The 21,879-nt window shown below is 43.7% G+C and overlaps 1 protein-coding gene across 2 annotated transcripts in view; it reads left to right on the top strand.

The window, feature by feature from the left end:
* The window catches only part of DNAH10 (dynein axonemal heavy chain 10), a 712,041-nt gene that overhangs the window by 670,880 nt on the left and 19,282 nt on the right, over nt 1-21,879 (top strand). For both annotated transcript variants that reach the window (XM_063964569.1, XM_063964570.1), the window contains 12 exons: nt 76-305; nt 826-1,099; nt 3,207-3,311; nt 3,526-3,680; nt 5,828-5,982; nt 7,999-8,182; nt 11,011-11,211; nt 11,411-11,620; nt 12,604-12,699; nt 13,528-13,699; nt 13,848-13,979; nt 20,597-20,808. In XM_063964569.1, the coding sequence (XP_063820639.1) occupies nt 76-305; nt 826-1,099; nt 3,207-3,311; nt 3,526-3,680; nt 5,828-5,982; nt 7,999-8,182; nt 11,011-11,211; nt 11,411-11,620; nt 12,604-12,699; nt 13,528-13,699; nt 13,848-13,979; nt 20,597-20,808 (2,126 nt within the window). The remainder of the gene's footprint in view (nt 1-75; nt 306-825; nt 1,100-3,206; nt 3,312-3,525; nt 3,681-5,827; nt 5,983-7,998; nt 8,183-11,010; nt 11,212-11,410; nt 11,621-12,603; nt 12,700-13,527; nt 13,700-13,847; nt 13,980-20,596; nt 20,809-21,879) is intronic.

Consider the following 21,879-nt stretch of genomic DNA (forward strand, 5'->3'; position numbering starts at 1 on the left):
AGTACGAAAACGCAAAATACTCTTTACCAACTGGCATAGTGCTCACTCTGCATCTCTTTTCTGTGTAATGTTCAGTTACTTTGAAAGGCCTCGAAGATCAATTACTTAGTGTCATTGTTGGCTTTGAAAGAAGAGAGTTGGAAGAGCAAAGAGAAAATCTCATTCTAGAGACCAGTGAGAATAAAAAGTTATTAAAGGACCTGGAGGACTCCTTATTGAGAGAGCTTGCAACCTCCACTGGTAACATGTTGGATAATGTGGAACTGGTTCATACCCTGGAAGAGACAAAGTCCAAAGCTACAGAGGTAGTTATCAAATGTCACTACTGTCTAATGACCGGTAACGATTATTCCTCTGATATACAATAAAAACATTATATTTTGGTAAGCACCTATACTGGGTTGGGTATGTGTGACCGGCCACCATACCGACGCCGGAATACCGGCTTGCAGATGCCCGGCGAGGGGGTGGGGGTGAGGGGAACGAAGCCCCTTGCGGGCTCGCTACACTCGCCACGTTGCAGGCCTGGTGGCAAGCTGTGCTCACCACAGGTTATATTCCCACGAGTGGGAATAGTCCCTGTTAGTCGGCATACCGACTGTCGGGACTGTAAGGGGACGGGATTCCGGCGTAGGTATTGTGACCACCGGTCACCTAACTTCCTCCCCCTATACTAACTACATATTTTACTGTTCTGGTCTATGTGTAGAAAGTTGCAAATTACAATGAACAACAGTGTGCAACATAATATTACAATTATTTTTAAGTAATGTTCAAGCACATGGTGTTTTTTAGTCATAAATTGACATTTTCTTTTCCAACTAGGTATCAGAAAAACTGAAGCTAGCAGAGAGAACTGCGGTGGACATTGATAAATTACGAGATGGTTATAGACCAGCTGCCAAGCGCGGTGCCATACTCTTCTTTGTCCTGTCTGAGATGGCCCTGGTCAATACAATGTATCAATATTCGCTGTCCTCATTCTTGGCTGTGTTTGATTTATCACTGCGGAAATCTTTGCCTGATGGTATTTTGGTCAAAAGGTTGAAAAACATAATGGACACGTTGACGTTCAACATTTATAACTATGGATGCACAGGTTAGCGTTTTCTTTCAAATATAGTCCAGATACTGTATTTCACATAGGTAACTTTTGTTTCTCTTTTTAGAGATGTGTGTAAAGCCTCGTGTTTTGGTATTGGTTCTAATTTCATCGTCGTGTTTTGGTTTTGAAGTCGAATTTAAAATCATAATCTTGGGTTTTGGATTTCTTAAAAAAAGGATAAAAACAGCTAAAATCATGCAATTTTTGCAATCCAAAACCCGAAATACGGATTTAAATTCTAGATTCTGACACCGCTGGAAGACCCAAACCTGAACTCTGTTTGGATCGGATCCGCTTCGTAGATCCGCACTGGGTTTTGGTATAGTTCAGATCCACAAAATTTGTGTGGGTTCGGATTTCTAGAGAACTGCACATCTCTAGTTCTCTTACTGTACTGTGATGCAGAGGGTCAAAGTTGTTTTACACCAAACAAAACCCAATTGTCACTATCCCTAAATCACTAAGCTACGTTTTTCTCACATAAAAAAAATCTAATATCAATCTAGGTGAGATTTATTAAAGCTTGAAGAGAGATAAAGTGAGGAGAAATAAAGTACCAACAATCAGCTCCTGACTGCAAGTATTCAAACACAGCCTGTAAAGTGACAGTAGCCAATTGGTTGGTACTTTATCTCTCGCCAAGATTTGATAGAGCTCCTCTTTTGTGTTATAGTGGCACAGAAATGGAATTAAGTATCTTATGACCAATTTAATATATATAGAATTGATAATACAGCACCAAAGTAATTTAAATTAATTTAGGAATTTACTGTTATTTACATGGTCTGGTGTAGGGTCAGATTATTGGACGCTATTATGAGAGACTGTCTTAACCCTGTTGGTGCAGTGGAGCCATGACAAATCCAGTTTGCTGCGGTATCATCCTTGGTAACTGTGTAGTTTGTTGATTCCAGATACAGTACATTAATACCAGCCCCTAACATTTAAGGGATCAGAAAGACAAAGAGGTAAGAGGGCCCTGCTCCCTTCTTTACACTCTGTAGGGTCACATGGTTACAATAATTAGACTTAGACACATTCCCAAATATGACTTTTAGGAAGCACGTCTCTTGCGGGATGTAGTTATGTGACCGGCGGTCAGGAGACCGCCAGTCACATTACCGACGGCTACATCCCGACTTCCTCTAAATCCCAACAGTCGGCATGCCAACTAGCAGGGACTATTCCCACTCGTGGGTGTCCACGACACAAATAGAGTGGGAATAGAACCTGTGGCGAACACAAGCCACCGAGCCCGCAAGGGGCTTGTTGCGATTGCTCCCCTTCCTTGCTGGCATTCCCCAGTGGTGGAGACGCATACCTAACCCGTCTCTTGCTAGAACTGGTGAACAGTATGCAGTGATGATGTTAATGACTGACTGACTGACTGCATACTTACCACACTAGCTGCTATTTAAAAGATAAATGTTGTAGCTATGTTATATCAAGTCTTAGCCATCTATTCCCATTACTTAACTACTTTAATTACTTTTATTTGACTATAAAAGGGGAAAATAACAGACATGGAGGTGTTTGTACTTCATTAAATTTTATATCAGAGCTTCTCACCACGTAGTCTGCCAGTTTACATTTTCCCTCGCCTCTTATTTCTACCTTTTGTGTTCCACTTTCTTTGAGCAGTGTTGTCATGTCTCTTGTTTGCATAAATGTTAAAATCATGTGATTGTTCTGAAGGCCTGTATGCATTATTTAATTTGTAATGTGTTGCAGAAGATGAGGATGCTTTATAAGATAATAGTAATAATATTCTAGCAGTTAGCAATCCCATGTAAGAATTTCTTAGTGAAAATATGAAATGTGGATTTGTTAGAGCTCCAATAACTCCCAGGACGGGGACTTTTTTCACCAAAATCATTACCTAACAACACTCATTTTCTCATCACTCATACTCTTGAGCAACCCAAATGAGCAGTATAGGTCAGAATAGGTTCTCTATAGCTGTTTATTGTATTTAAGGTATGAGGGAAGCATCAAAGTAAACTTCAGGTCACATAGCTGTCATGGTTTTTCATTTTTTTACATTTTGGGAGCTATAGGCTCAATACTTTAAATTTAAAGCAATATGGACGTTTCATTTCAGGCTTATTTGAGAGACATAAGTTGCTGTTTTCCTTCAATATGACCATAAAGATAGAACAAGCAGATGGCAGGGTGCCACAGGAGGAACTGGACTTCTTCTTAAAAGGTAATAAAACCAGACAAACATCTGCAGGGCCTCTTATTGCAGCAATTTTCTAATCTAAGTAAAGAAATAGTAGCACTACGGACAACAGAGCAAGCTGTGTTTGGTTGACTGCTCTGATTCAGTTACCATTTTGATATACTTTATTGTGTCTTTTGATAAGAAGTCCGGTTTTGGTTTAATGTTTGGTGTATTTAGATTCTTTCTTCTCCTTTAGGAAATATATCACTAGAGAAAAGCAAGAGAAAGAAGCCATGTTCTTGGCTCCCAGACCAAGGATGGGAAGACATCATCCGCCTCTCTGAATTGTTCCCCTCCCTGTTTGGGTCACTTCCTGATGATGTGGAGAGACATGAGTCAGAATGGAAAGTTGTAAGTGAGATCTTAGTTATGGCATGTAAACCACAGAAAGCTGTAGATTATTACTTAAGAGAGAATAAAAATGAGGGTTGGGTTTGTGTGACCGGCGGTCAGATTTTAGGGAACGCTTGAAGGTTTGGAGACTAGAAGCGAGTCCTGTTGTGTCCGTGAAGGCATTCTACAGAAAAGTCCTGTCATTTTGAGAGGGAGCGAGTAATGTGTGTGGATTAGAAACGAAGATCTTGTGCAGAGAGGAGAGGTTGGGTAGGTAGATATTTAGATATTATGAGTAAAGAGATGTATTTAGAGTAAAGAGATGTATGTTGGTGCAGTTTGGTTAATAGCCTTGTATGTGAGCAAAAGTATTTTATATTGAATACGGTAGAATACCGGTAATCAATGGAGGGACTGACAGAGTCGATCCACAGATAATGAACGTCTAGCGAGGAAAATGAGTCTGCAAGCTGCATTCAAAATTTTTGGAAGACCAGTCAGGAAACTATTGTAATAATCAATACGGGAGATAATGAGAGCATGGATTAGAGTTTTTGCAGTGTCTTATGTAAGATAAGGTTGTATTTTGGATATGTTTCTAAAGGTGTGTACACACGGTGAGATTCTTGCTATGCCCGATTATGACTATGCGATTTCCCTTGAACTCCCCCAGAGCCCAGATAGCACAGATTGTACAGATTTTGACTAACTGTGCTTGAGATTTTGTCTATGTACGATTTTGACTAAGTACCAATTTTGACTATACTTTGTACTAGATTGTACACTAGATAGTCAAGATTGACTTGCCTGCACAGTCTATCTAGCCTTACGATACCGACCCCACGGTAGCGTGCATCGGTATCAAATCGGTATCGCAAGCTGCCTTAAGGGCCCCTAACACTAGAAAGATAATGTCTGATTTCATCCGATTTTGGGCATTCGGCCCGATATATCTGATGAAATCGGGCATTTTGGAGGTGTTTACGATCCGATCCGAGGCGCGTTCCCATGAGCATCGGATCGGATCCTGTAGATTGACCGTGCTGCACTAGCGATCATGTCCGACCCCGCAGGCATGGCTGGTAACGCACAAGATACATTGTATACAAAAGGACAGCATACAATGTATCTTGGGCGATCCTGCCCCCCGGGAGGCTGCCGGGGTGATCGCCTGCGACATGACGGTCGGACATGTCGCATAAGTGTATGGGGCCCTTAACACCTGGAGATCTGCACTAACTTTCCTTAAGATTTTGACTATATAGTCAAAATCTTACTGATTTATCTCTCCGTGTGTACACACCTTTAGATGCATGAAACATGATTTAGAGACCGATTGAATGTGGGGAACAAAGGACAGTTCAGAGTCAAGGGTGACACCTAGGCAGCTAAGTTGTGTAGGGTTGATTGCTGAGTTATCAACAATGATAGAGATATCAGGTTGGTAACTATTATTGGCCGGTGGAAATATAATTAATTCTGTTTTGGAAATATAAAATTTTAGGTGGTGACATGACATCCAAGATGAAATGGCAGAAAGGCATTCAGTAACACGGCCCAATACAGATGGTGACAAATACGGGGAGGATAGGTAGATTTGAGTATCATCCACATACAGGGGACTGTCCCGCGGTCCCACCCGTGTAGCAGTGTCTCGCAGGGGGGGGCAGTTGGAATTCTCCTGTCACTAGCTGCTCTGCTTAACAGAGCAGTGGTGAATAGATGCATGCGCACAGTGTCTATTTACAGGAGACAGGGGGAATGGGGGCATGCCACCAGCTCACAGAGCGCAGGGCATGCCCCCCTCAGTGACGTAAAAGGGGGAGTGGCTCACAATCGCAGCACTCCCATAAAGCCACGCCTCTTTCCCATAAGCCATGCCCCCTTTCGCCCCGCATCCACAGTGCAAGATGTTGGGAGGTATGCACTACTTTAGTGAGAATGCAGATAACTTACATTCTGACTTCATGTGATCAAATATATGTGTAGTACCTGATGGAGCACTAGAGGGCGTTTTGCATGTGGTACGTACAATGAAGAGCACTAAAGAAAACTGTTAGAGGAAAAAGGGTTGTTACACATAGCAATCAGATGTTTGCTGTCATTTTCATCCTATACTTAAAAAAACTTCAGTAATTGTATTATTTTTCTGCTTCTGCACTTAGTGGTATGACCTGGACACTCTGGAGCAGTGTCCCTTCCCTCTCGGCTACAATGACAAGCTTTCTACCTTTCAAAAGCTGCTGCTGCTGAGATGCTTTAGAGTAGACCGTGTGTACAGAGCTGTAACAGACTATGTCACAGTCACCATGGGAGAAAAGTAAGTAACCAGCTCACTAACTGAAATGAATGAATGATTACTATAATGCATGTACTTAGGACAACAGACGCATGGTAAGAAAAAACAGATTTTCTTTTATGAGACAGTTATTCTGATGTACATAGTATACATGGCAGAACTTACAAATGCACAGACATGACTCTACCATCTGTCTGCATTTCCCAAAAAACCCAGTAGAAAATAAGCAGTGCTCTAATAGAAAAGTATACAATGAAAGAGGACCTAGTGACAATAGGCAGCACAGCCTGATGACATTGTCACTTCTCTGCATATAGAAATATGCTCACCCTCAGCGCCATTTTTCCGGAGTCCTGCGCTTGCGCTGTAGACTCTGGCACTGTGCCAGAGTCTCTAGCGCTCAGTGCGGTAGCAGCGGTGGTAACGGCTACAGGAGAGGAGGGGGCCCACACACAGTCGCCGATGGTTGCCGGAAAAGGTAAGTATAGAAGAAATGGGCGCAGTGTGTGCGGTGTGGGACCCCTCTGGACCCACGGCCTGTGTGCATCGCACACACTGCACCCATTATAGATACGCCAGTGCTCACCCTATTTCCTAGATTTCTACGGCTTTACGCAAAATGCCAAATGACCAGTCTAGCCATGGCTACACTGTGCCTATGAGAAGCTGGGAATGTGTGTGCGGCTGCACCAGTAACATTACGCTGCATCACATAAATTATACAGCTAGTAAATGACCCCCAGTATGTTGCAGGTCTAACTGGATTTTTTACTGTTCTAACGCTACAGTAGGTACAACGCTCTAATGTATACATAATTATGTGATATTGTATGCATACATGAATACAGGGCAGTATCGAGCCTGTCCGTGGCCAGGTACTTTTCAGGGGACGTGGCCTAAACACAGCAGGCATGGTCATGCATCCTTAGAAAACAACACTGAAAAACGTGATATTTTAAGTGCCTCCGTGGCCACACTGCAGCTCAGCACACAGGTTGTGCTGGGCCGAGGATAAGAGTTGCAGCTGCTGCTGCCATGTAAGGGGGAGGGGGCCTGGGGCCCTCACTGGGCCCCTCCATCAGACCTGGGCACTGGTATTTTGTACTCTCTCCCCCCCCCCCCCCCCCCCCCCCTCTCAACACCACTGCATGTATACTGCAGCCTGAAATGTGCCTACTGTTTGCAGTGTGACATATTTGTGTTTACGGGAACACTTATCTAGGAGCCAGCGTGTCCAGACAGCCAGAATACATAAAGCACCTTTGGGAGCAGCTATGGTACTGGCATAATGCATGCGCCTCATTTACAATTTATGGGTTGTCTGCTGTAACTATGTCACTGCTGGAAAGTGCAGCAGTCCAATAGACAAATAATAAACTCTAGATCTTTCCCCACTGGGTCACATATAATGTAATCTGATGAGATTGCTGCAGTACTCCTTTATCACTGCCTGTCTTCTCTGCGGTCTCGGCAGAGCTGCCATCTAATGCTTATCTTCTTATATTAGTCTGTTAACCACTGTAAATGTCTCATTCCTGCAACCTATATTTAGATGTGGGTACTTAATGGCATGTCCCAGTGTTAGTAATGGTAATATTGAAATAATCATTGTTTATCTATGCAGCATTTAGGACAATGATAATCTGTTATAAAACAATGTGAAAATGCTCCAGGATTCATCATTACATTTTCAATTACCTTTATCATATTAACGAGTATTGTATAAAATAAGAGAACATTTTTTTCATTAGCAAGAACTGGTCCATTATTAATACCATGTAAAACTTGTACTGTACAAATGCTCTATGCTATAGCATCCCCTGTGCAGCGAACTCTCATTTTCCTCATTTACATGTCAGACTGTTGAGCCATGACTTGATTTTGCAGTGCATCGCCTACAGCTGGAACAAGTTTATTTTAGACTATTTTGTAGCTCTGGGCACATGTATGTGGATGTTCCAAGTCCACTCAGGCAAGTCATACTCACACAAATTATGGTTAATTTACTAAGAGGAGAATGTTTGTTACAACCCTTAGGTATGTACAGCCACCCGTCATAAGCTTTGAAGCTATATTTGAACAGAGTGTTCCAACTTCTCCTATTGTCTTCATCCTGAGTCCGGGGTCTGATCCTGCCAGTGACCTCATGAAACTGGCAGATAGGTCAGGCTTTGGAGGAAATCGCCTGAAATTCCTTGCCATGGGTCAGGGGCAGGAAAAAGTAAGTAAAAAAAGTTGTTTGACCTCTTATGTTCTATATTTCCCTTTAGCTATGTAGATTTGAGTTCTTTTGTATTGATAAATGGATCTACTATATATACAAAACAGCGCTATTGTGCTATATTTTGTCTGGTTATGTACAACGCAAGTATACACTGACTTACATTTATTTTCAAACACCCTTTAAGCTCAACTTAATTTTAACAACTTTAGTACTAGCGTATTAACCAGCATTAGGTGGGTCGAAGGGCCCCCTCCCCACACACAAACACACTTACCTTGGCTTCACTTTCCCTCTGTCACTACACTCCACCCCTCCACAGTGGGAGCCATTAGTGGAGATATATGTGGGGGAGGGGGAGGGGGCAGAATAATTTTTACAAAGTCTATCCGACATGCTTCTACTGTAAATGTCTGACTTTGTAGAATTAATATATATACACAAATGAAACAGTACAGATATTAAAAGGTGATTGTTACATACATCAAGAGTACAGCACACTCTAGCACTAAAGTCACATCCGATAAGATAATGAGAATGCAGTGACATTTGGATGTTATTTGAGCATAAGAAAGATCTATAAAGATGCCTGCATGTGGCAAAGTAAGGAGACCATAACTGAGCATATGGGGGTCGGGGTATGGGGGAGGGGGGCTCGACTAAGTATAACGATATTGCACGTTTAAAAAAGAGCTTTAAGTATTATGCTGACAGTTGTGTTTTTCCCTGTGGGATCAGCAAACAGGATGTAAGGGCCCTTTTAGCTTTCTATCGTGAAAAGTAAGGGCTGTATTAAAATTGCGCTTGGTGGGCGAGTTTATGCTTTGCTTTATGAATTTGCTCTTCTTGCCTGTTCCGTGTGGCTTTAGCCAAACTTATTTCTGACCTTGATCTCTTCTCATAGCTCTCCAGGGTTATGTTCTCACTAGCTGCCTTATTGACGGAAACTCCGTACTTCCCTTTAACCTCCTCAAAACTGGCTATAATCTTCCCACTCCGGATAGATATAAATGCTGCCAAATACACCACTGGTTCGTAGCAATGTTTAAGATGAATGGATCCCTGCAGCTACTCCCTACTGAGATCCATACCTGGGCAACCTGATGAGGAAGCAGGGGCGCCATGACCTTTGGTACTTCTGCTTCAACACACAGATCTTGACAGCACCTGTAAATGCAATCTCCAATTACAATGGGAGTTAAACCTTGAAATCCTTTTTTTTTTTTTTTACCCACTAATAGGAAATTCTACAAGATCACTCACCGCCTCCAGTATCCATTTGCTCAAATCATCTTGAAATGCAAATGAAGCTATTAAATAGATTATACCTCACCCTGTGTATATTTCATGAAATGTGGCTCCAAGCCACTGGTTAAGACATTTTAGAGGTACCTACTTTCTAATGTTTTTCCATCCCCATAGAACCACCAATTCTTGTGGTCCTTTAACATTTAGATCCCACAGAATTCCCTAAACATGACTGCCATGTTTTTGTCCATATTCTAATTGTGGCCAAAAAGATCTATTGCCCAATTATATTAAAACACCTCCCCTCCACGTCATCCAGACAGTAGTTTCCAAAGTTCAATTTGCTTTTGTGATGGAGACTGCTAACACTCATTACTCCACCTTTTGTGTACTGCCCCTTGATTAAGTAGTTCTTTGGCAAGAATATATGACCGAGGATGCTGGATCCGCACACCCCAATAAATCTGAGTCTGTTTTCTCATGGTCTTTTTTTGTCTTTGTATATGACTGACCTATTTATGTGCACATTTGCACAAAGACTTTTCAATAATTATTAGTGAGGTTCAAGTTCAGAACATGAGACCCCCTGGATTAGCATAACTAAACTGCATCAGAACATCATTAAACTTGTTCAGAACATTAAAAAGTGTAACCTCGCAGGCTATTCCCATTAGATGTCAACGTGGATAGTGAAACTGATAGCCCAGGTGTTCTGAACTTGAGCCCATTAAATAACAGTTTGCGGTTAATTCCTAAAATCCACTATCTGGTACCTCAATGATGCACATTGGAGTTAAGTGATGAGGCCTGCATGGTAAGAGTCTGGGTATACAGTAGTGTTCACATCATGCAGTAAGATCACCTACATACTACATACTTTTGGTTTGACATAGAGCAAGGGCTCTCAACTCCGGACCTCAAGTACCACCAACAGGTCATGTTTTATGGATCTCTTTGATCATGCACATGTAAGTTATGTTTTGGGTAAGTAATTATCCCACCTGCTTCCACAGACAGAAATCCCTAAAACATGACCTGTTGAGATTGATAACCACTCACATAGAGTAATACATGTGCTGTTCAGAGAGGTCGAAAAATGTGCAACCTGTTTCTTGGATAAGATAATAATACAACGGTCTAATATACTTTTGTAATTATAGTGTATGTTCTGCCCCCTGTGTATGGCGCTATGCAACCCTAATGGTGCTCTATAAATAAAGATAATAATAAAAACATGTTTTGTACGTAGGAGCTGATACCAATCTCAATTGTACCAATTGTTAGGAATCATTTTCTGACTTACAGTATGTTTATTGTATATCCATTAAATTGTCTCTAGCACATGGTCCTCATTGCTCATTGTTATGTTCTCACCTCTATATATCTTTGTATACGTCCCAATATGTACAGTATGCTCTGACTTCCTCATTGCATGGCAGAGCACTGTGGCACCTTATAAATCAATGAGAACAACTTTAATAATAATATGTGTGGCACTGTACAAACCACCGGCATCGAGACCGCATACCATACAAATCAGTGACAACTATAATAATAATATGTAATATTTGTTGTCTTAGGTTGCCCTTCAGCTCCTGGAGACCGCAGTATCTCGTGGACAGTGGCTTATGTTACAAAACTGCCACCTCCTGGTGAAGTGGCTGAAAGATTTAGAAAAAGCATTGGAGATGATAAGGAAACCACACCCAGACTTCCGCCTGTGGCTCACTACCGATCCCACCAAAGACTTTCCTATTGGAATTCTACAGAAATCCCTCAAGGTAAATACAGTATATTCCCTTAAAACGAAAACAAAAAACAGACCATTGCATATATTAATAGTAATAGCAATACTAACTGACAGGGACCCTCAGAATACAATCTGGACCTAACAGTTACATGAAGATGTTGCAGTTCAATCCTGTTGATGGTCATCTGGAAGTCCTATACAGATAAACAGTTTATACATGTGCTCTGCAGGTTGTTACAGAACCTCCTAATGGACTGAAGTTGAATATGAGAGCAACATACTTCAAGATCACCCATGAAGCTCTTGATGCGTGTCCGCATCCTGCGTTCAAAACCTTGGTCTATGTGCTGACCTTCTTCCATGCGGTGGTGCAGGAGAGAAGGAAATTTGGGAAAATTGGCTGGAATGTATCTTATGATTTCAATGAGTCTGATTTCCAGGTATGGTTACTTGGCATTACTTTATTGGTTATACTTTCCAGCACGTTTAGGAAGTGAAAGTGGTGACTGGTAACACTGAATGACCAAATAAACCTGCAAGAAAAGCCTGTATTCACTGTACTGCAAGGCAACTTTTCTGTACTTAGTTATGTGTACCATTAGAACAGTGCCATGTCTGCCTGATGCTACCTTCATGCGACGGGGTTCAGGATATCTTGTCAGCATTCCCCATGCCGACATTCATAATCAATAATCAGTGTTTAGCCTAATGCTAGCTCTAGTGCTAACAATGCGTTACCTGGTTAGCAGTGAGAGCCTCTTTCTCTATGTAGGGACTGTTGTTTTACAAAAGATTAACTCATTTGATATGGCTAAGTGTATTTATAAAAGGACAAATACCTTTTGTAAAATATATAATGCAATAAACACTGAAACTCATGATAGTTCCACATTCAGTAAAGATGGTCCAGACATAACTGAGACCAGAAGAACTAGTTTATTAGAAGAACAATCTAGATGTTTTATTGGGTGATGCAGTGGTGTTAGGCAGAACTCTTACTCTGCCCAGAATGCACCTTTCCTGCCAGTCTTGTAATGCTGCCAAATAGATACAGGTCTCTAAAGTGGAATATGGATGTGCACTTACTGTGTACAGTATGTGTGAGGTACAATAATATGCACTTTTGTACAGTTTTGCACATCATAGTAACCTTTGTATGATACATTACATTATGATACATTATATGAGGACACTGCCTGGATGTGACTTTGCAGGATTTTGGTACAAGCGTGATTAAGAGGAGCCAACCAAGCTATCCTAGTGTTGCTATTCAATTTTATTGAATGCTCCTTTAGATTTTTGCTGAACTAATGAGCTTAATAGGTGTTTTTCTAGTCCGTATTATGACCTTCAACATTAGTTGCATTTTGACTGGCATCTTATGATTTCCTGTGACAGTCTATATTATATTGTTTTTGTCCAGGTGTGCATGGAGATATTACATACATATCTGACCAAAGCCTACACCCAGCATGATACCAGGATACCATGGGGAAGCCTCAAGTACCTTATTGGAGAGGTTTGTTTCCTTTTTTTACTATTTCCAATACTGTTGTTGACTTCTACTAACTCCCATGTGGAATAGCAGTTTATACATGCATCTTACTGTAAATCATGATGAATAATAAGTTCTAGCATCCTAGACAATAGCTTCCCAAACATAGATTACACTTCTATATTTCTTCCTATATCTCCATGGGGCAATTCAGTTCTTGGGGACGAGAATTACATTACTCCCGCATCACACACGAGGTGGGCAAGGGCAATCTTTTACAATGCAGCATCTTCAGTTATGTACATGTTACATGTATCATTCTAATTAAATGACACATCGAAAATATGTGATCATTTTTTAAATGATACATTATGTTTGGGAAAATGGATGAGATATTGAGCTTTATGGTTCCATTTTCATGATGATTATTACGCTTTTAACAGTGTCATACCATGCTTCTAGTTACAGACCACGAGTGATCAACTGTATTCTCTAGAACACCCAGGGGGAGATGTATCAAGCCTTGGAGAGAGATAAAGTACCAACCAACCAGCTTCTGTCATTTTTCAAGCACAGCCTGTAGAATGGTAGTTAAACCTGATTGGTTGATACTTTATCTCTCTTCAATGTATCTCATCTCCAATGCTTGATACATCTCCCCCAATATGGCAATTATAATATCACAACTAACTAGCTCCTCCTATAGTTAGTAAGTCAGACACAGGTTTTTTTTTATTATATGGTTTACTTAAATGTAATAATCATGGAATGTTTGACGTATCAGTCTCCCAACAAGGTAATGGAGAATAATTAATTCAAGCAGCATGTTGACCTCTGACTGTATCTCTCCAGGTCATGTATGGGGGAAGGGCAATTGACAGCTATGACCGTCGCATCCTCACCACCTACATGGACGAGTATTTGGGTGACTTTATCTTTGACACGTTCCAGCTGTTCCATTTCTATAAAAATGAGGAGGTTGATTACAAAATTCCAAGTGGAGATTTAAAAGATGACTATGTTGGTAAGGTCAACAGAGTTTAGATGTGTGTGCACAATTATTGTTTACAGAAGAACAAAGCAGAAACTTGACCCTCAGTCGTAAGAGACTGAAATGTATACGTGAAACCAGCATTTAAAGCTTTTTTATTTCATATTCTCTTTATCAACAGAGGAGATAGAATCCCTTCCGCTGGCTAACACCCCTGAGGTGTTTGGCCTCCATTCTAATGCTGAGATTGGATACTACACGCAGGCAGCTCGGGATATGTGGTCTCACCTCCTGGAGCTGCAGCCACAAACAGGTGCCTGTAATATGAATACCCACGCACGTGTACAGCCACATTATGTTTTATTAAAAGCTTTATCCATGTATTGGGCAATTAGCATTAAAGACCATTCACTTGAAATGATGAGAGTTCATAAATAAATATGTGAGCGCTACATTATTTAACTGACAGGTGAGTAAATGGGAGATATGGAGAGGAGGAGGGGCAGATAGTATGGACATGACATAAAAGAGGACCGGTTTCCTTACAGACTGGTGCCTCATACAATTACACATGGGCTTCACTTTTTATATATGTCGAGGTGGTTCATTTTAATGAACTGTATCTCAAAGATAATGTGAAAAAAATGTATGTATTGTGAACATAGCTTTTTATTTATCAAAAACACTAAAGCAAATTAGTCATGAAATTGCATTAGCCTAGCTCCCCTGACAACTCTATCACTTCTTTATCAGACTTCCAGCTTACATCCTAATCCACTGCTTCATGCTCCTTGCTCACCGTCCCTCGTCTGTGTCACCCGTCTGTCTGCCCCTCCCCTGTAGACTGTAAGCTCTCATGAGCCGGGCCCCCTACCCTCGTGTGCTTTTCCTTCCATTACTGCCTACACAAACGCCTAACCCTTGGGTTCTGCCACCCTACTGCTTTTTAAGTATTATTACTGCTGATACAGCAATGTTTATAAACCTTGTCTATGTCCTGCAATGTTCTGTAAGTCACTTTCTTTTTTGTTTTATCAACACTGTTTCTCTAACGTCCTAAGTGGATGCTGGGGACTCCGTCAGGACCATGGGGTTTAGCGGCTCCGCAGGAGACAGGGCACAATAATAAAAGCTTTAGGATCAGGTGGTGTGCACTGGCTCCTCCCCCCATGACCCTCCTCCAAGCCTCAGTTAGATTTTTGTGCCCGGCCGAGAAGGGTGCAATCTAGGTGGCTCTCCTGAGCTGCTTAGAATAAAAGTTTAAGTTAGGTTTTTTATTTTCAGTGAGTCCTGCTGGCAACAGGCTCACTGCTACGAGGGACTTAGGGGAGAGAAGTAAACTCACCTGCGTGCAGGATGGATTTGCTTCTTAGGCTACTGGACACCATTAGCTCCAGAGGGAGTCGGAACACAGGTCTCACCCTGGGGTTCGTCCCGGAGCCGTGCCGCCGACCCCCCTTGCAGATGCCGAAGTTGAAGAGGTCCAGAGGTCCAGAAACAGGCGGCAGAAGACTTTCAGTCTTCATAAGGTAGCGCACAGCACTGCAGCTGTGCGCCATTGTTGTCAGCACACTTCATACCAGCGGTCACTGAGGGTGCAGGGCGCTGGGGGGGGCGCCCTGGGCAGCAATGTATTATACCTTTTTTATGGCTAAAATACATCACATATAGCCCTTGAGGCTATATGGATGTATTTAACCCCTGCCAGATCTCACAAACTCCGGGAGAAGAGCCCGCCGTTTTAGGGGGCGGGGCCTATTCTCCTCAGCACACGGCGCCATTTTCCTGCTCAGCTCTGCTGTGAGGAAGGCTCCCAGGCTCTCCCCTGCACTGCACTACAGAAACAGGGTTAAAACAGAGAGGGGGGGCACTTATTTGGCGATATGATTACATATGTGAAAATGCTATAAGGGAAAACACTTGTATAAGGGGTTGTCCCTGTATAATTATAGCGTTTTTGGTGTGTGCTGGCAAACTCTCCCTCTGTCTCCCCAAAGGGCTAGTGGGGTCCTGTCCTCTATCAGAGCATTCCCTGTGTGTGTGCTGTGTGTCGGTACGTGTGTGTCGACATGTAGGAGGACGATGTTGGTGAGGAGGCGGAGCAAATTGCCTGTATTGGTGATGTCACTCTCTAGGGAGTCGACACCGGAATGGATGGCTTATTTAGGAATTACGTGATAATGTCAACACGATGCAAGGTCGGTTGACGACATGAAACGGCCGGCAAACAAATTAGTACCTGTCCAGGCGTCTCAGACACCGTCAGGGGCTTGTAAAAACGCCCATTTACCTCAGTTGGTCGACACAGACACGGACACTGACTTCAGTGTCGACGGTGAAGAAACAAACGTATTTTCCTTTAGGGCCACACGTTACATGTTAAGGGCAATGAAGGAGGTGTTACATATTTCTGATACTACAAGTACCACAAATAAGGGTATTATGTAGGGTGGGAATAATCTACTTGTAGTTTTTCCTGAATCAGATAAATTAAAGTGTGTGATGATACGTGGGTTTCCTCCGATAGAAAATTATTGGAGGTATACCCTTTCCCGCCAGAAGTGAGGGCGAGTTGGGAAACACACCTTAGGGTGGATAAGGCGCTCACACGCTTATAAAAACAAGTGGCGTTACCGTCTCCAGATACGGCCGCCCTCAAGGAGCCAGCTGATAGGAAGCTGAAAAATATCCTAAAAAGTATATACACACATACTGGTGTTATACTACGACCAGCAATCGCCTCAGCCTGGATGTGCAGCGCTGGGGGGGCTTGGTCGGATTTCCTGACTGAAAATATTGATACCCTTGACAGGAACAATATTTTATTGACTATAGAGCATTTTAAGGATGCATTTCTATATATGCGAGATGCGCAGAGGGATATTTGCATTCTGGCATCAAGAGTAGATGTGATGTCCATATCTGCCAGACGATGTTTATAGACACGACAGTGGTCAGGTGATGCAGATTCCAGACGGCACATGGAAGTATTGCCGTATAAAGGGGCGGTCCATCGGACCTGGTGGCCATGGCAACAGCTGGAAAATCCACTTTTGTTACCCCAAGTCACATCTCAGCAGAAAAGGACACAGTCTTTTCAGTCTCAGTCCTTTCGTACCCATAAAGGCAGGCGGGCAAAAGGCCAGTCATATCAGCCCAGGGTTAGAGGAAAGGGAAGAAGACTGCAGCAGGCAGCCCATTCCCAGGAACAGAAGTCCTCCACAGCTTCTGCCAAGTCCGCAGCATGACGCTGGGGCCATACAAGCGGACTCAGGTGCGGTGGGGGGTCATCTCAAGAGTTTCAGCACGCAGTGGGCTCACTCGCAAGTGGACTCCTGGATCCTACACGTAGTATCCCAGGTGTACATTGGAAATTCGAGACGTCTTCCCCTCACAAGTTCCTGAAGTCTGCTTTACCAACGTCTCCCTCCGACAGGGAGGCAGTATTGGAAAAAAATTCACAGGCTGTATTCCCAGCAGGTGATAATCAAAGTACCCCTCCTACAACAAGGGAAGGGGTATTATTCCACACTATATTGTGGTACTGAAGCCAAACGGCTCGGTGAGATCTAAAAGATTTGAACAATTACATACAAGGGTTAAAATCAAGATGGAGTCACTCAGAGCAGTGATAGCGAACCAGGACGATATGGTGTCACTGGATATCAGGGACGCTTACCTACATGTCCAAATTTTGCCCTTCTCACCAAGGGTATCTCAGGTTCGTGGTACAGAACTGTCACTATCAGTTCAGACGCTGCCGTTTGGATTGTCCACGGCACCCCGGGTCATTTACCATGGTAATGGCCGAAATGATGATTCTTCCTAAAAGAAATATGGACGCTTTCCTGATAAGGGCAAGGTCCAGAGAACAGTTGGCGGTCGGAGTAGCACTATCTCAAGTAGTTCTACGACAGCACGAGTGGATTCTAAATATTCCAAAATCGCAGCTTTTTCCGACGACACGTCTAATGTTCCTAGGAATGATTCTGGACACAGTCCAGAAAAGGATGTTTTCTCCCAGAGAAGAAGGCCAGGGAGTTATCCGAGCTAGTCAGGAACCTCCTAAAACCAGGAAAAGTATCAGTGCATCATTGCACAAGGGTCCTGTGAAAAATGGTGGTTTCTTACAAAGCGATCCCATTCGGTAGATTTCACGCAAGAACCTTTCAGTGGAATCTGCTGGGAAAATGGTCCGGATCGCATCTTCAGATGCATCAGCGGATAACCCTGTCTCCAAGGACAAGGGTGTTTTCTTCTGCGGTGGCTGCAGAGTGCTCATCTATGAAAGGGCCGCAGATTCGACATTCAGGACTGGGTCCTGGTGACCACGGATGCCAGCCTGAGTGGCTGGGGAGCAGTCACACAAGGAAAAAATTTCCAGGGAGTGTGATCAAGTCTGGAGACTTCTCTCCACATAAATATACTGGAGCTAAGGGCAATTTACAAGGCTCTAAGCTTAGCAAGACCTCTGCTTCAAGGTCAGCCGGTATTGATCCAGTGGGACAACATCACGGCAGTCGCCCACGTAAACAGACAGGGCGGCACAAGAAGCAGGAGGGAAATGGCAGAAACTGCAAGGATTCTTCGCTGGGCGAAAAATCATGTGATAACACTCTCAGCAGTGTTAATTCCGGGAGTGGAAAACTGGGAAGCAGACTTCCTCAGCAGGCATAACCTCCACCCGGGAGAGTGGGGACTTCAGCGGGAAGTCTTCCACATGATTGTAAACCGTTGGGAAAAACCAAAGGTGGACATGATGGCGTCCCGCCTGAACAAAAAACTAGGCAGATATTGCGCCAGGTCAAGGGACCCTCAGGCAATAGCGGTGGACGCTCTGGTAACACTGTGGGTGTACCAGTCAGGGTATGTGTTCCCTCCTATGCATCTCATACCAAAAGTACTGAGAATCATAAGAAGGAGATGAGTAAGAACGATACTCGTGGTTCCGGATGGGTCAAGAAGGACTTGGTACCCGGAACTTCAAGAGATGCTCACGGAAGAACCGTGGCCTCTACCTTTAAGAGAGGACCTGCTCCAGCAGGGGCCTTGTCTGTTCCAAGACTTACCGCGGCTGCATTTGACGGCATGGCAGTTGAACGCCGGATCCTGAAAGGGCATTCCAGATGAAGTCATCCCTTCCCTGGTCGAAGCCAGGAAGGATGTAACCGCAAAACATTTTCACCGCATTTGGCGAAAATATGTTGCGTGGTGTGAGGCCAAGAAGGTCCCTACAGAGGAATTCCAACTGGGTCGTTTCCTACATTTCCTGAAAACAGGACTGTCTATGGGCCTAAAATTAGGGTCCATTAAGGTTCAAATTTCGACCCTGTCGAATTTCTTCCAGAAAGAACTGGCTTCAGTGCCTGAAGTTCAGACGTTTGTAAAAGGGGTACTGCATATACAGCCTCCTTTTGTGCCCCCAGTGGCACCTTGGGATCTCAATGTTGTTTTGAGTTTCCTAAAGTCACATTGGTTTGATCCACTCACCACTGTGGAATTAAAATATTTCACATGGAAGGTGAAGATTCTATTAGCCCTGGCTTCAGCCAGGCGTGTGTCAGAATGGGCGGCTTTATCATATAAAAGCCCTTACTTAATTTTTCATTCTGACAGGGCAGAATTGAGGACTCGTCCTCAATTTCTCCTTAAGGTGTTTTCTGTTTTTCACATGAACCAACCTATTGTGGTACCTGCGGCTACTAGGGACTTGGAGGGCTCCAAGTTACTTGACGTTGTCAGGGCCCTGAAAATATATGTTTCCAGGACGACTGGAGTCAGAAAATCTGACTCGCTGTTTAGCCTGTATGCACCCAACAAGATGGGTGTTCCTGCTTCTAAGCAGACGATTGCTCGCTGGATTTGTAGTACAATTCAGCTTGCACATTCTGTGGCAGGCCTGCCACAGCCAAAATCAGTAAAAGCCCATTCCACAAGGAAGTGGGCTCATCTTGGGCGGCTGCCCGAGGGGTCTCGGCTTTACAACTTTGCCGAGCTGCTACTTGGTCAGGGGCACACCCTGACTGAGGAGGACCTGGAGTTCTCTCATTCGGTGCTGCAGAGTCATCCGCACTCTCCCGCCCGTTTGGGAGCTTTGGTATAATCCCCATGGTCCTGACGGAGTCCCCAGCATCCACTTAGGACGTTAGAGAAAATAAGAATTTACTTACCGATAATTCTATTTCTCGTAGTCCGTAGTGGATGCTGGGCGCCCATCCCAAGTGCGGATTGTCTGCAATACTTGTACATAGTTATTGTTACAAAAATCGGGTTATTCTTGTTGTGAGCCATCTTTTCAGAGGCTCCTTCGTTGTTATCATACTGTTAACTGGGTTCAGATCACAGGTTGTACGGTGTGATTGGTGTGGCTGGTATGAGTCTTACCCGGGATTCAATATCCTTCCTTATTATGCACGCTCGTCCGGGCACAGTATCCTAACTGAGGCTTGGAGGAGGGTCATGGGGGGAGGAGCCAGTGCACACCACCTGATCCTAAAGCTTTTATTATTGTGCCCTGTCTCCTGCGGAGCCGCTAAACCCCATGGTCCTGACGGAGTCCCCAGCATCCACTACGGACTACGAGAAATAGAATTATCGGCAAGTAAATTCTTATTTTCTATTCGTATACTTTGGTGTATATTTACTAAAGTGTGGGTTTTCAGAAGTGGAGAGTTGCCCATAGCAACCAATCCGATTCTACTTCTCATTTGTCTAGCACCTTCTACAAGATAATAGCTAGAATCTGATTGGTTGCTATGGGCAACATCTCCAATTCTGAAAACCCGCACTTTAGTAAATATACCCTTTAGTATAGTGCTGTGGGCCCCTTGTGGCACCATATAAATAAAGGAGAATGATAATAATGATATCACACCTTTTGTATAATTTCTTTTTAGAAAATGTGAATGATTTGCATTAATATCACTCCAGGTGAATCTGGCACGGGTATAAGCCGAGATGAGTACATCGGCCAAGTGGCAAAGGACATTGAGAACAAGCTGCCCCAAATATTTGATTTGGATCAAATTAGAAAGAATTTGGGGTTGGAAATATCACCCACTACTGTGGTGTTACTGCAGGAATTGGAAAGGTTTAACAATCTGATCATCCGCATGTCCAGATCCCTGGCTGAACTTCAGAAGGTAATATAGAGAAAGAGTCCATGTCTTGCTATCCCATACCTTGTATAATAGCCGGTGCTGGGTGTGATACAAATTACCAGCGGTTTGGATGCCGACGATCATAACACCGACATCCCGATGCTGAGAATTCTGAACCCCCTAACCCTCCTTTACCACAGCCTAACCCTACCCTGTGGTGCCTAACCTTCCCCCCCTCCCCGCAGCCTAACCCTAACCTTCCCCCCTCCCTCTCCCGCAGCCTAACCCTAACCTTCCCCCCTCCCTCAGCCTAACCCTCCCCACTTCCCTGCAGCCTAACCCTAACCTTCCCCCCTCCCTCAGCCTAACCCCACTTCCCTGCAGGCTAACCCTAACCATCCCCCTTCCCTCTCCCGCAGCCTAACCCTCCCCACTTCCCTGCAGGCTAACCCTAACCATCCCCCTTCCCTCTCCCGCAGCCTAACCCTCCCCACTTCCCTGCAGCCTAACCCTAACCATCCCCCCCTCCCTCTCCCGCAGCCTAACCCTCCGCACATTTCCCTGCAGCCTAACCCTAACCCTCTCCAGGAGTGCCTTACCCGCCCTCCCCACAGCTTAACTCTAACCCTCCAATTCTCACAGCCTAACCCTCTTCCTGCATCCTAAACCTAGCCCCCTACCCCCCCCCCCCCCCCCCCCCACACACACACACCCATCGCAGCTAAAATCTAACAGACCTCAGCATACTTACGTTCGGGATGCCGGTGGTCGGGATGCCGCTGTTGGTTCTTCAATTGATGTCGGTATTCCGGTGCCAGCATCTTGACCGCATCCCCCTGTGCTGTCTGTGGATATTTTTGCATTTAAAATGGACGCTTCAGTGTGTACTGATAAAGCAACAACAATTTTCAAGGACAGTTGTGTGTGTAAGACATACAGTATGTAATTCATCAGATCAGCCCGGCCATGCCATTTACCCAGTGCATTGTGGCAGTATGTCCATTCTTTTCATAGGAAAAACTTCCTGTGTAAGATTAAGCAAAGACCATTCCACAAATGTTGTTATTCCATCTAAATATACTTAATAACACTGATTAAATGCAATTAGGAAAT

This window comes from Pseudophryne corroboree, chromosome 1 (assembly GCF_028390025.1).
Source record: "Pseudophryne corroboree isolate aPseCor3 chromosome 1, aPseCor3.hap2, whole genome shotgun sequence".
NCBI lineage: Eukaryota > Metazoa > Chordata > Amphibia > Anura > Myobatrachidae > Pseudophryne > Pseudophryne corroboree.